General features: G+C 45.8%; 1 protein-coding gene across 2 annotated transcripts in view; it reads left to right on the top strand.

The window, feature by feature from the left end:
• ARG2 (arginase 2) overlaps positions 1-21287 on the top strand; it is a 1243303-nt gene that overhangs the window by 359401 nt on the left and 862615 nt on the right. For both annotated transcript variants that reach the window (XM_073610731.1, XM_073610732.1), the window contains exon 4: positions 11792-11951. In XM_073610731.1, coding sequence (XP_073466832.1) covers positions 11792-11951 — 160 coding nt within the window. The remainder of the gene's footprint in view (positions 1-11791; positions 11952-21287) is intronic.

Raw genomic sequence — 21287 nt, 5'->3', positions numbered from 1 at the left:
TATATATGTATATATGTGTATATATGTATATATATGTATATATATGTATATATATATATATATGTATATATATATATATATATATATATATATATATATATTAAATGAACTGCAGCTCACTGAGTCACCTGCCTGAAAGTGTCTTTGAACACGTACTCCAGGAATGCCCTACAGTCAGGTATAGGCTTGGATGGACTACAATGCAGTGGATATATATTATATGAACTGCAGCTCACTGAGTCAACTGCCTGAAAGTGTCTTTGAACACGTACTCCAGGAATGGCCTACAGTCAGGTATAGGCTTGGCTGGACTACAATGCAGTGGATGTATATTTTATGAACTGCAGCTCACTGAGTCACCTGCCTGCCTGCCTGGCTGAAAGTGTCTTTGAACACGCACCCCACGCACTCCAGGAATGGCCTACAGTCAGGTATAGGCTTGGCTAGACTATATATATATATATATATATATATATATATATATATACATACAGCCTTCAAAAATTGCACTCGCCTGCTTGCATTTTGCAAGTGCATTTTGAGGGCTGGCGAGGAAGGGCTGCCTGGAGTGGGGAGGGGGGCGAGCACCGCCAGCAGCCTGGGTGGAATGGGAGTCCTTCTCCCAGCGATCACAGATGGGAGAGAGAGAGTGGCCCGGATGTTCAGGGTGCAACGCAGGGAACACAGCGATAACAGCTTTCAATTGCCGTGTTCCCCACCGCTCGCTGTCAGATACAGCCCCGCCACCTGGTCCCGGGACTTTGATAGACAGATCATACGTCCAATCTCAGGACTGGTGATCTGTTAATCAAAGTTCCCCAGCCAGGGGGCGGGCTTTATATGACGTTGAGCTGCGGGAACATGGTAATTGAAATGAAAGTTGTTATCGCTGTGTTCCCTGCGCTGTGCTCTGAACAACCGGACCGCTCTCCTGTTCCTCTCCTCCCCTGCACAGATAGGCTGCATGTTGGCACAGGGTGCATGGTGGGCACAAGCTGCATGGTGGGCACAGGGTGGATGGAGGACACAGGCTGCATGGTGGATGATGGGCACAGGCAGCATGGTGGATGGTGGACACAAGCTGCATGGTGGACACAGGCTGCATGGTGCATGGTGGACAAAGGCTGCATGGTGGACACAGGCTGCATGGTGCATGGTGGACACAGGCTGTCATTTAATGAGATAATTTATGAGGGCGTGTTTAGGGGTGGAGCAGGGCGTGTTTAGGGGCGGGGCGTGTTGTGGGGCGGGTTTGGGTGGGGCAACTGGTGGCGAGTAACCCTTGGGGTCTGGCTAGTAGCTCAGGACTTGAAACAGTCAGGTATAGGCTTGGCTGGACTACAATGCAGTGGATATATATTTTATGAACTGCAGCTCACTGAGTCACCTGCCTGCCTGCCTGAAAGTGTCTTTGAACACGCACTCCACGAATGGCCTACAGTCAAGTATAGGCTTGGCTGGACTATAATCCAGTGGATATATATTTTATGAACTGCAGCTCGCTGAGTCACCTGCCTGCCTGCCTGAAAGTTTCTTTAAACACGCACTCCAGGAATGGCCTACAATCAGGTATAGGCTTTGCTAGAGATATATATTATATGAACTGCAGCTCACTGAGTCACCTGTCTGAAAGTGTCTTTGAACACGTACTCCAGGAATGGCCTACAGTCAGGTATAGGCTTGGCTAGACTATATACAAGCCTGTATATATATATATAATGCACTGCAGCTGGCTGAATCAACTGCCTGCCTGAAGTATATTAGAAACAGTACACCAGGAATGGTCTGCAGTGAGATAAACTGTATACAGTATATATATATATATATATATATATACAAAGCTGGGATGTATATATATACTAAATACACTGAAGCTAACAGTATCGCCTGCCTGCCTGAAGTATATTAGCAACAGTACACCAGGAACGGTCTGCAGTGAGATCTAGCTAAACTGTATACAGTGTGTATATATATATATATATATATATATATATATATATATATATATATATATATATATATATACTAGACTGACTGTATATATATATATATATATATATATATATATATATATATATGAAATACACTGCAGCTAACTGAATCGACTGCCTGCCTAAAGTATATTAGAAACAGTACAGCAGAAACGGTCTGCAGTGAGATCTAGCTAAACTGTATGCAGTGGATATATTAATATACTAGACTGACTGTATATATATAGAAACAGTACAGCAGAAACGGTCTGCAGTGAGATCTAGCTAAACTGTATACAGTGTGTATATATATATATATATATATATATATATATATATTACAAAACCGGGGTGCATATATATATACTAAATATACACTGCAGCTAATTGAATCGCCTGTCTGCTCAAACTAAATGAATGACACTCTCTCTGCCTCTCTCTGTCTCTCTGTCTCTGTCTCTCTCTTAACAACGCCACCAACACACTACACACGGCCGACGTGCAGGCAGCCTTATATAGTGTGGGCCGTGGCCTTAACCCCCTGAGCCATAATTGGCCAAAGGCACCCTGCCTTTGGCCAATTATGGCTCTCTTCGCTGACGGCGCTGTGATTGGCCAAAGCATGCGGGTAACAGTGCATGCTTGGCCAATCAGCCAGCAATGCACTACGATGACGCAGTGCATTATGGGCCGTGACGTGCCGCTCGAATTTGGCGCGAACGGCCCATAACGTTCGATCTTCGTTGAATGATCAAACAGTCGATGTTCGCGTTGAATAGACAGCCTATCCCTACTCCTTACTACTGTAACATTTTTGGACATTTTGGGCACTAACTTTACATGCACTTAGTGGCAAATATGGGAAAAAGAGTTCCTGGCTAGCAATCAGGAACTGCTTGCATGCTACGCTAGAAATAAAATTAACTGCTAGTGCTAGCAGAGATCAGGCCTGATCTTGCTAAAACTGTGGTTTTGCAGACAATGTATCAGGTGGCAGTGAATGGAAAAATTATACTGACACTGCACTTGTCTGAGGGTGGGGGGCATAAACACAAGTGCTGGCAGTGATGTGATTTTGCTAACACATTTGGGAACACTATACTATTGGAGACACTAGTATAGTTTTGACCTGTTGTAATATGTTGGTAGATTTATGTGGGATTTTATATTATTATTATATATATGTACACATACAGTACAAAATTGACCAGGCCAGATTTCAGTTGACAATGGTTGAGTTGGCAAAGGGGACTTGTTGATGTTAATATGCAAGAATACAGATTAGGGATGTACGCATTCCAGGACAAGTCCATTCTACACATCAAAAGGGTGTTAAGGTGGTATCTGTTAATCTAATTACACATATCAAAGGGGACTTGTTGATCAAAGGGGAAATGACCAACAAAATTTACTCCACATTTCGAAGGGGATAGATAGTGACTCTGGGCTATGTTAATGTTAATATGCAAGAATCCAAATTAGGGCAGTTTATGACTACAGCTGTTTACGGCTAGGGGTCATTGTCTGTCACTCTGAAAGATAGAAGCAGATAAAAGGCCTAAATGGAAACGGCCAATCAAATTGCTCAGCCATTCAGTGTATAGGGGATATAACATGGTGTTCAGTCTGTTCACTCACTCTGTGATTATGAAGGCACAGGTCTAGAAACATGGGACTCTGTAGGCTAATATATTTACTAGCATTGTCATATTTACTCATATTTGTTGGATTTTATCATCTGTTGCAAGACTTTGTTCTGTGTTGGAAGTCAATAAAGTGCATCTCTCTGGAAGAATTGGGTTGCTGCGGAAGACTATAATAAAGACTAATTAATTATCTACCCACTATACTATATCACTACATGACCGTGACCAGGACAGACTCTATACTAGTAATGATGGTGAGACATAGTGTTACTGTGATAGTGTAGCGGGCAATCAGGGACTGGCACTATCTGACATCACTAGTGACACTAATACAGTGATCAGTACTGTACTATTGACACTGGCTGGGTGACAGGGGTGATCAGGAGGGCAATCAAGGGGTTAACAGTGTGCCTAACAAGTGTATGTGTGATGTTTTTACTGCTGCTGGATCTCTCTTTGATCTCAGTTCTGAATGGTAACTGTGACCAGGGAGAATGAACCAGCTAGATCCTGTGTGTTGTGTTTACAAACACACAGATTTCTGTGTTGTGCTTGGCCCACAGCCGTCAGCAGGTTTACAGCCAAAACCACAGCACTGAGTAGCAGCTGATTTGCACCTGTAAACTGGCAAGCCACTGGTATCCAACAAATACTGTAGCTGCTGACTTTTAATATATAGACACTTACCTGTCCAGGGAGCCCGCGATGTCGGCATCACAGCCGATTTTCGAATTTTCGATTTAAGGGAAACCGGCAGTGAAGTCTTTTGGGTTTAAAGCCAGTTCTCTACTGCACGAAGCCCCGCCCCCAGCTCCCGTGTCACTAGATTTGATTGACAGACTATCAATCTGTTCAATGAGGAGAGAGACAGCGCTGGGAGCCGCTGCACTCGTGCACATCGGGCATCTGCAGCACAGAAGGTTTTTCACCTCAGTGTATAGAATGCATTAAGATGAAAAACCTTAAGCCTGGTTTCACACATGTGCGGTGCGAATTGAAGCTCAGGTTTCACTGGGGAGATAACAATCTCCTGTTCAACGGATTCATTGCGTTTTTGCTCAGGATTAGAGAGCAGGGAGAGGGGGAGGGAGGGGGGGGGAGAGGGGGAGGTGTAGTGAGGAGAAAGAGAAAATCCTTGTTCAGAACGCAATGCATCTGCGAATCAGATGCGTTCCCATAGGAGATAATAGGCTTGTAGTTCGCACCGCAATGCCCAAAAAACGCACACGTTTTTTGTGCAATGCGCAGTGCGAATGCAACGCACATATGTGAACCAGATGCATTCATATGAATGTATTTTAAAATGTCCTGCGAATTAGATGCGGTGTAAGCCGCATCTAATTCGCATAGGTGTGAACCCGGGCTAAGGCTTTAAAACCACTTTAAGCTGTTTTAGCAGTTTCCAGCAGACAAGCAGCACACAACCAGGTGTCTCCTCTCCAAAACTCCTTCTACTCCACACCCAGCACTAGGAGCTTCCTGTTTTAAGTACTGCTTCCTGGAGGGGAGCTTAATAGACACATGGAGAATGGGAAAATTTGTTTTGTTTTGTTTAGGATAGATTTATTTATTATGTTACTAATTTTGTTTGATTAGTTTTTAGAATTTGTTTCATTTTGTTTAATTCATATTGAATCAAAATATTGATCTGATCCGTATTCTGTGTGAGGAATAGCTGGTTGTTAATGAGCGGGCTGCTGCATCCCTAACAGCCGATGACAGCATAATATAAAGAAAACAAGTGCCAGCATAAATTATAAAAAAACAAACAAAAAAATGTGGGGGTTTCCCAAATCCATACCAGGCCCTACTTGAGCATGCAGCCCGGCAGGTCAGCAGGGGGGGGGGTGGACAAGCGAAGACACCCCCCTCCTCCTGAACCATACCAGGCCACATACTCTCAACATGGGGGTTGCTTTGCGGTAGGGATAAGGGCCTCTTACCCACTATCCTGGGCTGTGGTTGTGGGGGTCTGAAGGGGGGGTTATCGGAATCTAGAAGACCCCCCTATATGAATATGAGTATGGGATACACAACACATTCACCAAAAAAGTGTCAAAAATAAATAAAGACTCAGAAATAGTTTTTGACAAGTCCTTTAGTAAAAAACAAACACAATGTCCTCCGAAGTAAATCCGGCGTCAATCATGATGAACGCCACAGACGGCCCGACAAAAAAAAAAGCTCCATGCCCAACGCTTGCCTCCCAATGTCTGACATTTCCGGTTCCCACCGGCGTTAAATAAACAAAGGGACGGGTTCACCGATGACAGGTGAACCCGCTCCTTTCTATATTAACTGGTGCTGTCAGTCAACGGGTGCCTAGTGACGCTAAATAAACTGGAGACTTCACCCCTTTGTTTATTTAACATCAGTGGGAACCAGAAATGTCAGACAATGGGAGGCAAGCGACAGGTGCAGAGCTAATTTTTAAAATATTTTTTTTGGGTTGGCGGCAGCATTTATCGTGATTGATGCTGGATTTACTTCAGGGGACATTGTTTTTGTTTTTTAATAAAAAACTTGTCAAAAACGGTCTCTGTATTTTTATTTATTTTTTACCCTTTTTTGGTGAATGTGTAAGGGTACAATGTACCCATTCATTCAAATTTTTTTTTAAAGCCGGCACTGGTTTGTTTATATTCTGCTGTCAGCGGGGAATCCCAATGACAACAGAGGTGTCATTTGTTGTCAAGGACGCAGCGGCCGGGAGACCGCCCCGCTCCTTAATAAACAGCTATATGTTTTATTCGGATGCTTCAAACATCCAAATGAAACAAATTAATTTAATTTATTTCGTTAATTTTTATTTTGGATTAGTTGAAGTTCTGTTGTATTCAGAAATTCGGATACATTCGAATTTAAATTCAGAACAAAACGAACCACACATATCTAGAGCCTAACCCTTTCAGGCCCAGAGTCCCCTTAATCAGGGGTGGAGGTTCTTTCCCACCCGAATAATTCTCTGAACCTCCAAAATTCAAGATCCCAAATAGGAAATTACCAATGTGGAGAGAACTGTAAGTCAGTCCCCTCCTTTATGATTGAACTGTTCTCCTTGGAACCCTGTGTGGGTGAGAACCTTTGAGTACACAAAAACTTCTCCCCGCAAAGGGACCATAGCACAGAAATAGGTGAAAAATAACACCCTTCCAGGACCAAGGGCCCCAGTTGTATGGGGCACCCCCTGCAGTCTCCAGCGCTCCTCTGCCACTTTGCATTTTACTACTCCTGCTGCTTGTGTGGGTGGGATGTGTACTGCTCTAATCACATGGGTTAAATAGGAGGGCCAGTGGGGATCGGAGCAGTACACATCCCGCCCACACAAGAAGCACCAGTGGTAAGATCATGGCCAGATCTAGTGAGGGTGCTGGGCCCCCTAAAGCCCTCCACCCCCCCCGATGCTGTGCCGGCAGTCTCCCATCTCTGTATGGTACACAGCCTGAGCACAGGCACTAAGATCTCCTCTTCCCCACACAGCACATAACAGAAATCTGATTCCTACACAAAGCCAAGATGTGCACAATGTATAGCTGGCTACTGCAGCTGAGCTGCCGTTATGACCAGGGAATTTGTACAGGTCAGAATTAAATACAGTAGCCTGCTATACATTGTGAATATCTTGGTTGTGTTTAAGGGAATCAGATTTCTGTTATGGAAGAAAGAGCTCTGCCCAGTGCACTGCCAGCAGTGACCCCTGTATTGTGCCCTCCTGCCCCTTGTACTGTGCTCTCCTGCCCCCTTGTACTGAGCCCTGCTGCCCCCCCTGTACTGCACCCTCCTGCCCCACGTACTGAAATCTCCTGCTCCCCTGTACTGTGCCCTCCTGCCTTCCTGTACTGCTCCCTCCTGCCTGCCTGCTCTGTACTACACCCTCTTGCCACCCTGCACTGCACCCACCTGCCCCCCTGTACTGCACCTTCTTGCTTACTTGTACTGCGCCCAACTGCCCGCCCTGTACTTGCACAATTCTGCTCACTCTGTATTGTGCCCTCCTTCCCCACTGTACTGGGCCTCCCTGCTTACTTGTACTGGGCCCATCTGCCCGCCCCGTACTGCACCCTTCTGCTCACCCTGTACTGTGCACTCTTTCCCCCCTGTACTGTGCCCTCCTGCTCGCCCTGTAGTGAACCCTCCTGCCTCCCTGTACTGCAATCTCCTGCCCCCTGTACTGCGCCCTCCTGCCCCTTGTACTGCAACTTCCTACCCACCCTGGATGATGCCCTCCTGCCTTCCTGTATGCCCTGTACTGCATACTCTTGCCACCCTGTACTGTGCTCACCTGCCCCCCTGTACTTGGCCCACCTTCCCGCCCTTTACTGTGCCCTCCTTCCCCCCCTGTACTGCGCCCTCCTGCCCCCTCTGTACTGCAATCTCCTGCCCCCTGTACTGTGCCCTCCTGCCCCTTGTACTGTAACCTCCTGCCAAACCTATATGGTGCCCTCCTGCCTTTCTGTACTATGCCCTCCTGCCCGCCCTGTACTGCACCCTCTTGCCACCCTGTACTGCACCCACTTGCCTGCTGGTACTGTGCCCACCTGCCTGCCCTGTACTGCGCACTTCTGCTCGCCCACTATACTGTGCCCTCCTACCCAACTGCACTGTTCCCTCCTGCTCACCCTGTACTGCGCCCTCCTATTTGCCCAGTACTGTGTACAGACATACATATATTTAGGCCACCATCTGGGAGAAGCATTTATAACAAGGGGCAGTGTGTACAGGGAGGGGGATAGTGTAAAAAGGAGTGGGAGCAGTGTGTACAGGTTGAAATCGGGGTCAGCGTATAAAGGGGGAAGTGTTTTTAGAGAGGGTGGGACGTCCAGGTCTATATGTAGCATAATTTAGCCACGCCCACTTTTTCGCCACAGGTCACCATCACCCTGGTAGGGGCCCCAATACATCACTTTGCCCGGGGCCCATGTTGCTATTAAGATGACACTGTCCAGGACTTATCATTGGCTTCCTGTACAGATATTTTCTGTAAAAAAATAAACACTCAAATAAATTGTATTGCACACAAACACAATCAAGTCTCCAAAGTTTCTGTAAAATGTAAAAGGTGAGACTGAGCAGAGTAAATAGATACAAATACTTCAAAACTTAAAATTACATTCTGATACTGCTGTGCTATATTACAAATGGTGGCAGTAATAAAACAGTTGACGGTGGCAGGCAGGCAGCTTTCCACTGGTCAGCATAATAAACATACTTCTTTGCTACACCCACAACTACTCCCAGATTCCATCAGCTCTGTCCATTTTACTTCCTGCCACACGCCCATTCTACCCCCACAACCCATATCACATTATTCTTTATTTTGCGCCTGCTTCACTTTTTAAATCCCTGCTCCAGTTTAGTTCGGATACTGGCAAACTGGAGCAGGAACAGGCAATATACGCAGCCCTCAGCAGTAAGACTTCACAGTAAAATGAAGGGCTGGTGGTGTCTGTCCCTATGTGAGAAGTAATCTCAAAGTGAGTGTGAAAGAGAACCTAGTTGATGGAGAGTGTGATGAGTCTGAAGCATTATGGGTGGAACTGTACATGGGTGTGCATCCTAAAAAAGGTCATCATTGGAGTTTGTTATAGACTTCCCAGTGTTAAAGAGGAGGTAGAGACTGAGCTCCTTGCACAGATGGAAAGGGCTGCAAAGGCTGGGACAGTGATAATAATGAGGGATTTTAACTACATGGAAATTGACTGGAGTAATGGCACTGCTGAGACAGTTAAAGGGCAAAAATTTATAAACCTATCAGAAGACAATTTCATGGTCCAGTTTATTGAGGCCCCGACTAGGAATGACGCTCTGCTGGACCTGGTAATCTCAAACTATGCAGAGCTTATTACTAATATTCATATAAAAGAACATCTGGGTAGTAGTGACCAAAACATGATTTAATTTATTATTAGTTGTAAGCAACAAACACATACGATAAAGATAAAAGCACTTAACTTAAAGAGAGCAAATTTTCCAAGGATGAGGGATGCTCTCCAAGATTTACACTGGGAGGGAATATTGGCATTGATGAACATAGAACAGAAATGGGAATTGTTCAAAAAGACTGTATGGGAACTCACTGCAAAGTATATTCCCACAGGCAATACGTAAAAAGGCTAAAAACTAAAACCTATGTGGCTCACGGCCAAAAAAAAAAATAAGCTATAAATAATAAGAAAAGAGCTTTTAAAAAATATAAAAATGAAGGAACACTATTATTGTTTAAATGTTACAAAGAATATAACAGAATATGTAAAAAGGAAATAAAGGACGCAACAATTCAAAACGAATGACAGATTGCAAAAGATATTAAGACAAACCCCAAACAATTCTTCAAATATATTAATGGTAAAAAAGTCAGGTCTGAGCATGTAGGCCCTTTACAAAATAATCTAGAGTGAGTGACTGGGGACAAAGAGAAGGTAAATTTCTTAAACACTTTCTTCAGCTCTGTGTATACAAAGGAGCATGGGAGAGCTTATGTCCATAATGGGGATGGTATTGATACAGCCCCAAATGATCCACAATGGCTCAAAAGTGATAAGGTCTAAAAATATTTAGACAGAATAAAGGTGAATAAAGCACCTGGACTAGATGGCATCCACCCACGGATCCTAAAATAACTGAGCGCTGTTATTTCAAAGCCATGTTTCTAATTTTTAGGGACTCGTTAGTGACTGAAATGGTACCACTGGATTGGCATAGGGCCAATGTGGTGCCCACATTTAAAAAGGGATCAAAGTCTTTACCAAGTAACTATAGACCCATTCGTTTAGCTTCTATAGTCGGGAAGATACCGGAGAGTTTAATAAAAGATCACATAGATGAGTTCTTGCTGGGGAAAAAAATATTTTAAGCAACAGACAGCATGGATTCATGAAAGACAAAAGTTGTCAAACAAACCTGATTTATTTTTATGGGGGGGTAAGAAAAACCTTGGACAGAGGGATGGCTGTGGACGTGGTGTACTTGGATTTTTCAAAAGCGTTTGCCACAGTTCCCCACACGCGGCTAATGTGTAAGCTAAAGTCTACACGTTTTTAAAGGTCAGTTTGTAAATGGATAGATGGCTAAAAAAAACAAATTCAGAGAGTAGTGGTTAATGGTTCTTACTCTGAATGGTCTAAGCTTATTGGTGGTGTACCCCAAGCTTCAGTGTTGGGACCCTTTTTATTATCTTTATAAATTATATAGGGTCTAGGATTAAAGTACCATTTCAGTGTTTGCAGAAAAACATCAAGCTATGGCGTGGAATAATGCCCTTACAAGATGTCTCCAACTTACAAGTAGACCTCAATGCACTATTTAATTGGGCAACTGTGTGGCAAATGAGGTTTTATGTTGATAAATGTAAAGTTATGCACTTGGGGGCTAAGATTATGCATGCATCATATATACTAGGGGGAGTACAACTGGGGGAATCCATAGTGGAGAAGGATTATTGGGTTTTGGTAGATCATAAGCTTAATTATAGCCTGCTATGCCAAGCAAGGGATCAGGAAGGAATTTTTTCCCTTGCTCTAGCAAATTGGATCATGCTATGCTGGTTTTTTTTGCCTTTAATTGGTTTAACTAGATGGACTTGGTTAAACTAGATGGACAAATTTTGGCTAAATATTTTACTGAATTAGCAAAAATTCAAGCCATGGGTGACACTGCTGTGGATGGAAAAATAATGACATGAACTGAACAGTGACCACATCCTATCAGGCAGTCATCCTAATAGGATACTCAAGCATCTGTGGGTCGATTGTTTTTTTTCTCATTTAGCCCATGTATGGCCAGCTTTAGGTTCACATCAAGTCTAAACAACTCTGACACTTTTATAGACTGTTAAACTACAATTCACTTCCTTAATCATATTTTATTCCCTTTTCAGATTCTCTCATACCAAATCCTTTCAAAACAGAGATACCTCCTCTTGCTAGGTAAAATAAGTTTGAAATGCCCCCAAAGTTGCTAAATTAGCCTTCAGCTTGCCTATGCCTTACTCAATTGTGAGACTGCTTTGGTCTCTAAGACAGCAAGCAGGAAAACTGCACAAATGAATACCCGTATTTTAAGGGGACATTGTGTTACAGTATAGTACAATATTGATATGTGAGATTTTGTATCAGAACTTAATTGCAGTGTTCTGTTATTGTTCTAAATGTATTTTAATCTGTGTTAATATTGCAGCTTGGCGCTTGGCACTATTAGCGGTCATGCCCAACACTGTTCAGATCTATGTGTAATTTGGGTCGATGCACATGCGGACATCAACACACCACTGACTACCTCATCAGGAAATCTCCATGGTCAGCCAGTGTCCTTTCTCTTGAGAGAGCTCCAAGACAAGGTAAAGCTGGATGATTGCAAGATAAGTTTTTGATTACTATGTTGGGGTGGGTAGGTTTATAAGGTAAAATACATTGGGGCAAGGTATAAACTATCTGAAGCTGTGGTACATGGAGCACCATCTAATGGACATCAAAATACAGAGGCATAAATATTTAGGGTTAAACCCAAAGTGTCCATGGCATGGGTGTCAGGCCAGGCAACCACCTTGCATCTATTGCCTAGTGCTCTGGGTATCAGTCATGTCTCTCTGTTGCCTGTTGCTGCTTAACATGTTGTCTCTGGGGATAGGTACAACCAGCCATGTCAAAGGAGTTGTGTTTATTTACTGTATGTATCTCTGTATACATGTATGTAGGTATATCAGTTTGTGTGTGTGTGTATATATATAAAACAGTGTTTATGTATGTGTGCACATACAGTATAGGTGAATAGGAGATATTACTGCAGTATGCATAAGGTGGTGGTGAAATGAATCATAAGGTGTGCTGGGCTGCGTATACTTCTGACCCCTGCACTGTGTACATTACATACACCTGACACCTGTACTAATTATATGGCTTTGTATGTATACTCAAGTTGTAAGCCCTTCCCATTGTCAGGACCATTTAACCACCCTCACCATTTGCCATAGAGAAATTGGCACACCCCCATCCGGCTGCTCAATTTATTAAAGCCATTACTTTAGCTTCCACAGTAGCTCTTGTATCACAGACATACACCTAGAGAGATATTTAGGGTATATAGAATATCAGTTTTTTTCCATTGCATTGAAACCCTTGAGGGATCAATGTGCCACTCCACTGGAACTAGCATACTTTGGAAGCAACCAGAGAAGGGCTCCAACCGGTTGGTTGCACACTGTTCTGATGGTGGAGAATCACTCACCTGACTTAAGATCACTTTACCAGCTACCTCTGTCTCATCAGATATGGCTTTTCTGAGCTTCTGAGAAAGGGAAGCTGTTGAATTTATACTTCCTGGGTGTTTCCAGGGTGTTGTGGGAAAATAAGTTAATGGGGCTTGTGCTACTAGAGCATAATAAAAATATAAAATATGTGGTGCTAACTCACCCTGAATAAACTGAGCAAATAAAATCAAGTGCAATGTTGATAGATAAGTGATCAATAAATTATAGAGCACAATAAAAATCAATGAATCATAAAGTGCAATCAGGTGTAATGATGATTGAAATAAAATCCATCCATTCTACAGCACAATATAAAACAATAGAACAAATATAAAGTGCAATAGGGAATAAATATAAAGTGCAGTGAGAAATAAGGAATGAATCCAAAAGCTCATTCAGAATAAGTGAAAAAATATTAATAACAATGTGCCAAAAAAAAAAAAAAGAAAATTGTGACACATTAATGTGTGTGATATAAGTCCCAAACACACTAACAAGTGGCCAAAAAAAGTGACAAGTGCAGTCCAATATATAGTGCGGTGCGACTCCCAATAGCAGCAGGATCCGATCTTCTGATAATAATAATAAAGGAAAGTGGAAGTGCAAGAACCAATCGCTGTGATAAAAAGTGTCTCAAACAGATGAAATTCATCCAACCATGATCTGGAGTGCGATGACTATTTCCCCCAGCCTCTCACCTGTAGCAGCGGCCCCCAATGGGCCAAATCGAGCAAGAACCGATGATTGATAGGGAATCCGGTTGTAGTCACAGCACACGGGGCACTCAATATCCAGTTCGCAGTTGCACTCTCCCACACTCAATGAGTGCCAGCGGATGAATGATGGAAGAAGAAAAGTAGCTCCATAGTGTAGTATTAAAATTTATTTGTAACAAAAAACACGCAGTAACTTACATAAAAAATAAGTACTAGCAGCAGTAGAAACGGATGCTTCCGGGTTCGGCCATACCCAGAAACAGCGGCACCTGGCTCCTCTCAAAGAGAAAGTCATGTGTTAGTGACACAACGTGTCAGAGAGGAGCCAGGTGCCTCTTTTTCCTTTCCCAATGAGCGACAAGCATTGCTGACATTAAGGCCAGGTTCACACTGGTGCGGGGATCCGACTTGGATCCCCACCAATACCAGGCACTGTGTTTGGTATGAATCTTGAGGGGGAACTCCACACCAAATTTTAAATTAAAAAACCGGCATGGGTTCCCCTCTAAGAGCATACCAGGCCCTTAGGTCTGGTATGGATTTTAAGGAGAATCCCCTACGCTGAGAAAACGGCATGGGGGTCCCCCCAAAATCCATACCAGACCCTTATCAGAGCATGCAGCCCGGCCAGTCAGGAAAGGGGGTGGGGACGAGCGAGTCAACCCTGAACCGTACCAGGCCGCATGCCCTCAACATGGGGGGGTGGGTGCTTTGAGGAAGAGGGGCACCCTGTGGCCCCCCCACCCCAAAGCACCTTGTCCCCATGTTGATGAGGACAAGGACCTCTTCCCGACAACCCTGGCCATTGGTTGTCAGGGTCTGTGGGCGGGGGGCTTATCGGAATCCAGGAGCCCCCTTTAATAAGGGGGCCCCCCAGATCCCGGCCCCCCACCCTATGTGAATGAGTATGGGGTACATCGTACCCCTACCTATTCACCTGGGGGAAAAAAATGTCAATAAAAAAACACACTAGACAGGTTTTTGAAGTAATTTATTAGGCAGCTCCAGAGGTCTCTTCCGACTCCTCTGCTCTCTCCTGCTTCTTCTCCTGCTCTCCGACCTCTTCTCACGCTTTCCGGTTCTTCTCTTGCTCTTCGGTTCTTCTGCTGCTCTCCGGTTCTTCTGCCGGGCTCCTCCGCTATCTTCTGTTCTTTTGCCGCTTTTTTGCTAGTGTTGGCCTGGTCTTCTCCTTCATCTCCTTCCCTGTTCTCTTCTTCCGATGTTGACATGACGCTCTCTCCCACTGTAATGCCATGTGAGCGGTGTGCAATGACTTATATAGGCATGGGTGTGGTCACCGGGTGATGTCATCCGGTGACCCCACCCCTCATGACGTCACAGTCCAGGGGCATGATGGGACTGTGACATCATAAGGAGCGGGGTCACCGGGTGACATCACATGGTGACCACTCCCCATGCCTATATAAGTCGTTGCGCACCGCTCACGCGGTATTACAGCGGGAGAGAGCGTCGTGTCAACATCGGAAGAAGAGAACAGGGAAGGAGACGATGGAGAAGACCGGGCCAAAGCTAGCAAAAGAGCGGCAAAAGAGCAGAAAATAGCGGAGGAGCCCGGCAGAAGAACCGGAGAGTGGCAGAAGAACTGGAGAGTGGGAGAAGAACCGGGAGAAGAACCGGAGAGCGGGAGAAGAAGCAGGAGAGCGGAGGAGTCGGAAGAGACCCCCAGAGCTGCCTAATAAATTAATTCAAAAACCTGCCTAGTGTGTTTTTTTATTGACACTTTTTTCCCCCAGGTGAATGGGTAGGGGTACGATGTACCCCATACTTATTCACATAGGGCGGGTGGCCGGATTCTGATAACCCCCTTGCCCGCAGACCCCGACAACCAATGGCCAGGGTTCTCGGGAAGAGCCCTTGTCCTCATCAACATGGGGACAAGGTGCTTTGGGGTGGGGGGGCCGCAGGGCGCCCCCCTTCCCCAAAGCACCCACCTCCCATGTTGAGGGCATGCAGCCTGGTATGGTTCAGGAGGGGGGGCGCTCGCTTGTCCCCACCCCCTTTCCTGACCGGTTGGGCTGCGTGCTCGGATAAGGGTCTGGTATGGATTTTGGGGGGACCCCCACGCCGTTTTTTCAACGTAGGGAGTTCCCCTTAAATTCCATACCAGACCTAAGGGACATTGTCGCTTCTTTCACGCGCACGCTGCAATAGGAAAATGTGTTTTTCTTATTGCAGCGAGCATGAGATGTACAATACCCTGTCGCCGAGAACCAGTGTGATAGGATCGCGCTGGAAACATTCCCACGGGCAGGTGCTGTAGCTGCCCTTGCGTCGTATTTGGTCCGTTGGACCAGCATACAGATGAACGGTTTTCCCGATAGGAACTGGTTCTGACGGAGTTCCGTCAGGAAGATTTGAAACATGTTTCAAATCTAAAGTCCATCTAATTTTCGACCGAAAAGGTCAGTCCGAAGTCCGATGAAGCCCACACACGGTCAGATTGTCCGGCGGACAAGTTCGGTTGAAAAGTCTGCCCGTGTGTACACGGCATTAGTCTCTGTTTCGCTTGATGTCAAGAAGGTCAGCAAGATAATGCCAGTATGCAGAATGGTGCGTATTGCGAATATCCGTACAAAGCAAAGGCTGGCTAGCAGCTGTGCACATGCTCAAATAGGCAAGGTACATAAGTGTGCTTACACCTATTACTAATGCTTGCTCCAGACGGGCAATTTAAATTGATCAGCTGCACAGCTAGTGATGTCTTGTCTACAGCGTTTTTTTCTTTTGAATTTTACTCTATGGAGGAAATGTGATGCAATCACACATTAAAGAACAGTGGGTTCCCTCTGAAGATCCACATAGGGGCTTTCTGTGTGTTTTACATGCAAGCTGTTTTCTTCTGTCTGGTGAGTGGCCATTTCTACCATAAGAGTATTATGACTCTAAATAGGACTTTTTCTGCACTGCACTGTATTGATCATCAGTTGTTTTGTGTGTAGTCTATTAACGCTACAATTTTTGTTTTGTCTTTTTCCCTAGAGGGTGTTGTGTTTTTCCTCAATTGCTAGCTGATCCAATTAAAATTAGCACTGATCTTGTATTCTTTTTGTGGTTGTCTACAGCATTACATGTGAATCTGTGATCTGTGACTTTGTGCTTGACTACCTTTTACTGACCTGGTTTGTCTTCACCTGCTCCTGACATACACTTGCACTGATCCCAGCTTGTACTTAGACTATACTTCTGCCTGATCCTTCTGTTCCTGGTCTGCTCATCTGTTACTCTCTCCAGCTCAAACCATGACCTTGCTTTTGCCTACGTTATTGTATGGATAGGAAGATGGGTTAATGTAGTTAGAGGGAGTGGTAGGGGCTCACAGAAGAGGAAGACCAGTCCTGTGTTTAAGCACCCAAACATATTTACCAAGCTGGCTGAGGATGTGTAGGTGGCAAACTCAGAGGTGGCAGCCCTAGATGTCACTGCTACCCTGAACAGTCGGGAGACTAGTACATCTAGTAGGGGTGGGTAGGGTAGTGCAGAAATGCCTGGACAATTAGTAGTAATAGGAGATTGTATAATCAGAAGGACTGATAGAATCATTTTTTGTCAGGTTCACCTCAACCTAATGGTTTACTGTCTCCCTGGAGCAAGGGTTCGGAATTGTGGTGGACCAGGTTGATAAGTTACTGGGAGGAGCTGGGCGTGACCCAGCTGTCTTGGTCCATGTTGAGACCTATGACAGAATACATAGAAGTTGGAAGCTCTTCAAGAATCATTTTAAAAGAACTAGACTGCAAGTTGAAGGGAAGGACCTCCAAGGTGATAATCTCTGGAATATTGCCTGTGCCAAATGCAACACAGGAAAGGCAGGAGGAGATTAGGGGACTATATGCATGGCTAAAGACATGGTGTAAGAGGGAAGTATTTGGGTTTCTAGAGCACTGGTCTTATTTTTCATTGGGATACAACCCAGAGGCTTATTTTTAAGCTTGTGGGCCCCGATGCAAAAGTTGACCTGGGCCCCCCCACTACTTCCAACATGTGTGCAGATACTCGTGTGCAGATACACGCCAAGATACTCAAAGTGGCTTAAGAGTTTTGAGTTCCCAGAGTTCCTCCCTACATCAGAGGACAGGGATTACCGCTGGAGAATCAGAGGACAGAGATTACTGCTGGAGAATCAGAGGACAGGGATCACCGCTGGAGAATCAGAGGACAGGGACCCCTGGCAGGTCACTTGGCAGAGCTCCTTTCCCATCCCAGCACTGTATACAGCCCCCCCCACACTACACAGGGCTGAAATTACATTCCTTTACACACAGTGTGTCAGTCTTCACAGGGTGTATCTGGCTTTTATGTTGCCCTTCTGACCCGTGAAATTCTCTGGTCGGAATGGCAGTGTAGTTGCAGTAGGCAGATACACCCTGTGCAGATCATGGCTAACTGGCGGTGTTGTAAAGGAATGTGATTTTAGTCCTGCAGAGGATGAACAGTATAGAGTGCTGTAATGCTAAAGGAGCTCAGCAGCCGGGCATAGCATGCAGGGTGGAGGGGGTGGTCAGGGGGCTTTGGGGGGGGACAACTTAGATCTGGGAGGGCAAAGCCATGTGACACAAAATCTGGAGCCTGCAGCCCTTCAGGGGCCCCCGAGGAGGTGTTAAGGGATTTGTTTTAGCAATTTCTGAAGGTTTCTCTGCAAGTGTTGGCAGGTGTTGGGGGAAGGCCACCCACAGGAGGTGTGTGTCTTTTCCCCAGTTGTCAGGAAAGTGGGTTAAGTAGACATCCCCGAATAGGGGGTACAGAGAATCCCAGCTGGTGACTAGGAGACACTGAGCAGTTCCATACCTCACCAGTGACATTGGTCCCGTCATGGCTACAGGACGGCACTCTCCTCCTCTTGCCTGGCTTACCATTCCATGTTGCCAGCACACAGCACAGACACTTCCCCATCCTGGGCTGTTCTCACCTCATGCTCCTCTCCATTCAGGAAATAGCTCACAGCTTCTACCCAGCAAATGGGAACAGAGAGGTGTGGACTGTGGGAGGCAAAGTAGAAACCCAGTACATGAGCGTGGCTGTGGGGCCCTAGGGCAGATCGGAGCTGGATTTTGTGGAAGATAATATGACAGAGAGGCTGCAGGGGCCCCCTGGAGCTGGGGGCGGGGTTGCGATTGTGACCCTTGCAACCCCTTATGCTACGCCCATGGTACAACCTATATGCTAAATATGGTCTGCATCTAAATGGAAGGGGGACTGCTGTGGTTGGGGAGGGGGTGGAGGTGTATAGGAAGGCTAGAGGAGTAATTAAACTTGGAGCAAGAAGGGAGGGTGAATTAGAATACAATGAGTCAGACAGGGGTAAGACCCTAGTGGAGTGGGGGGAGATGGGAGGAGTGCTATGGCAGGTGATAAGTGTCAGGGCTGACTCAGCCCTTCCTTCTCTGAGCTGGCCGCTCAGCTGTCGGCTAATTGCCAGCTCTCGTCTCTCTCCACAGTTAACCAGCTGTTGTGGATCTGTTCATCAGTCCCGCCTACTTAAAGATCTCCAGCTCACTTCATTCCTGCCTTCACCTTGGTCACATCACAAGAAACCATCTCCTATGTTCCTGTTTAAAGACTGGCTTTGCTGACATCCCTTCTGGCTCCTTATCCTGCTTGCTGTTCCTCTACTTGGATCCCTGACTTCTGGCCTGGCTGATTACCTGATCTGGTTACTGAACTCTGGCTTGGCTGATTACGCGATCTGGTTACTGAACTCTGGCTTAGATGACTACCCGATCCGGTTACTGGACTCTGGCTATGCTTTGACTATGCTTACTTTATTTACCTTTTTATTTTTATTAATAAACAAGTGTGATTTTACTGTACTTCTGTCTCAGTCTGGTTCATGGTTTCTGACAGTAGGTGAAGGCCATGAATTCAGAAGATACAGTCAATCCACTTGTTGGTAATATTTTTTCCAGATTGAATGAGCAAGATCACTGCATGGATCAGTTTGCCATGGCGTTACAAATGCTTCTGAGTCACACAGCTCACCTGTAATCCCCCACTGTGGCTGCTCCGGTACAACCTGAGTTGAAGGCTGTCCTTGCTGCTCTGCCAGTCTCTGTGCAGGCATCCGCTTTGAGTATTACCTCTTTAAGAGGTATGTCTGGTTCCGCCCCGCTTCCCTAGCGATTTGGGGGTAATCCAGTTCAATGCAGAGGGTTTCTCAACCAAGTTGAGATATACTTTGAGATGCTGCCCCAGGCATTTCCCACGGACAGAAGAAAAGTAGGGTTTCGTGATATCTTTGCTTTCTGAGAGAGCCCTGGCCTGGGCTAACCCTCTATGGGAAACGCAAAAACCTGTTGTCTTGAGTTACCCAGAGTTTGTGGCCTCCTTTAAAAGGGTATTTGACGTTCCCGCACGCTCCGCTTCTGCTGCCAAATGCCTCATGTCCATCAAACAGAGTACGAGAACTGTTGCCGACTACTCCATTGAGTTCCGTACTCTGGCAGCAGAGGTTGCTTGGAACAATGAGGCCCTCGTGGCTGCTTTTTCTCATGGTCTCTGGGATTCCATCAAGGATGAGATAGCAGCCCAAGATATACTCACTGAGCTGGAGAGCTTGATCTCGTTTGTTATCTTCATTGACTCCAGACTCAGAGAAAGACTTTCTTTTAAGGATGTGCAGTCTTAGTTTTCCACCACACATAGTGTTTTGTTTTTAGGCCAAAAAGTTTCATTTTGGTCTAATCTGACCAGAGCACCTTCTTCCACATGTTTGCTGTGTCCCCCATATGGCTTCTTGCAAACTGCAAACTGGACTTCTTATGGCTTTCTTTCAACAATGCCTTTCTTCTTGCCACTCTTCCAGGGCCGGTACAAGGGGGGGCGGAAGGGGCAGATGCCCTGAGCAGGACCATTCACTGGAGGAAGAGAGGCGCAATAGAAGCGCCAGTGAACCGGCTGCGCGAAAATGGATAATTTTTAACAAGTGCCGAGTGCGCTTCTGCACCCGGCACAAGCCTGAGACCAGCCCTGCCCCGCCTCTCACTTCCTTATCAGGCGGAGTTTCTACCCTACATTGGAGGTCCACAGCGATCTACCCGTCAATCGTCGACAGCTGGTGCCTGATGGGTAGATCAAGATGCATGCAGAGAAGCGCAGGAAGCATCTGTGATAAGTTCGCTCTCATGCCATGCTGCACCCCGGCGGCCCATTATCTCTTCTCGTCCTTCTCTATTTGCTTGTGACATCATCTGGGATGGACGAGAAGAGAGGAGGGGTCACCAGGGAGCAGAGTGACATGAGAGCGAACTTACCACAGATGCTTCCTGCGCTTCTCTGCATGCATGCTAATAAACAATGTGACCCTTAATGTGCTATGTGCCCTATGATGTGCCCCATGATGTGCCCTGATGTGTCCCATAATGTGCCCTGATGTGCCCTATAATGTGCCCTGATGTGCCCCATAATGTGCCCTGATGTGCACCATGATGTGCCCTGATTTGCCCCATGATGTGCCCCATAATGTGCCCTGATGTGCCTCATAATGTGCCATGTGCCCCATCATGTGCCCCATGTGCCATTATGTGCCCTGATGTGCTATGTGCCCTGATGTGCCCTAATGTGCCATATGGCCCAGTGTCCTGATGTGCTATGTGCCCTGATGTGCTCCGTGCCCTGATGTGCCATGTGCCCTGATGTGCCCTGATGTGCCATGTGCCCTTATGTGCCCCGTGCCCTGATGTGCCATGTGCTCTGA

The sequence above is a fragment of the Aquarana catesbeiana genome, linkage group LG13, assembly GCF_042186555.1.
Source record: "Aquarana catesbeiana isolate 2022-GZ linkage group LG13, ASM4218655v1, whole genome shotgun sequence".
NCBI classification, from domain to species: Eukaryota; Metazoa; Chordata; class Amphibia; order Anura; family Ranidae; genus Aquarana; species Aquarana catesbeiana.
The sequence above is the reverse complement of the archived record's forward strand: the minus strand, read 5'-3'. Positions and strand labels throughout refer to the sequence as shown.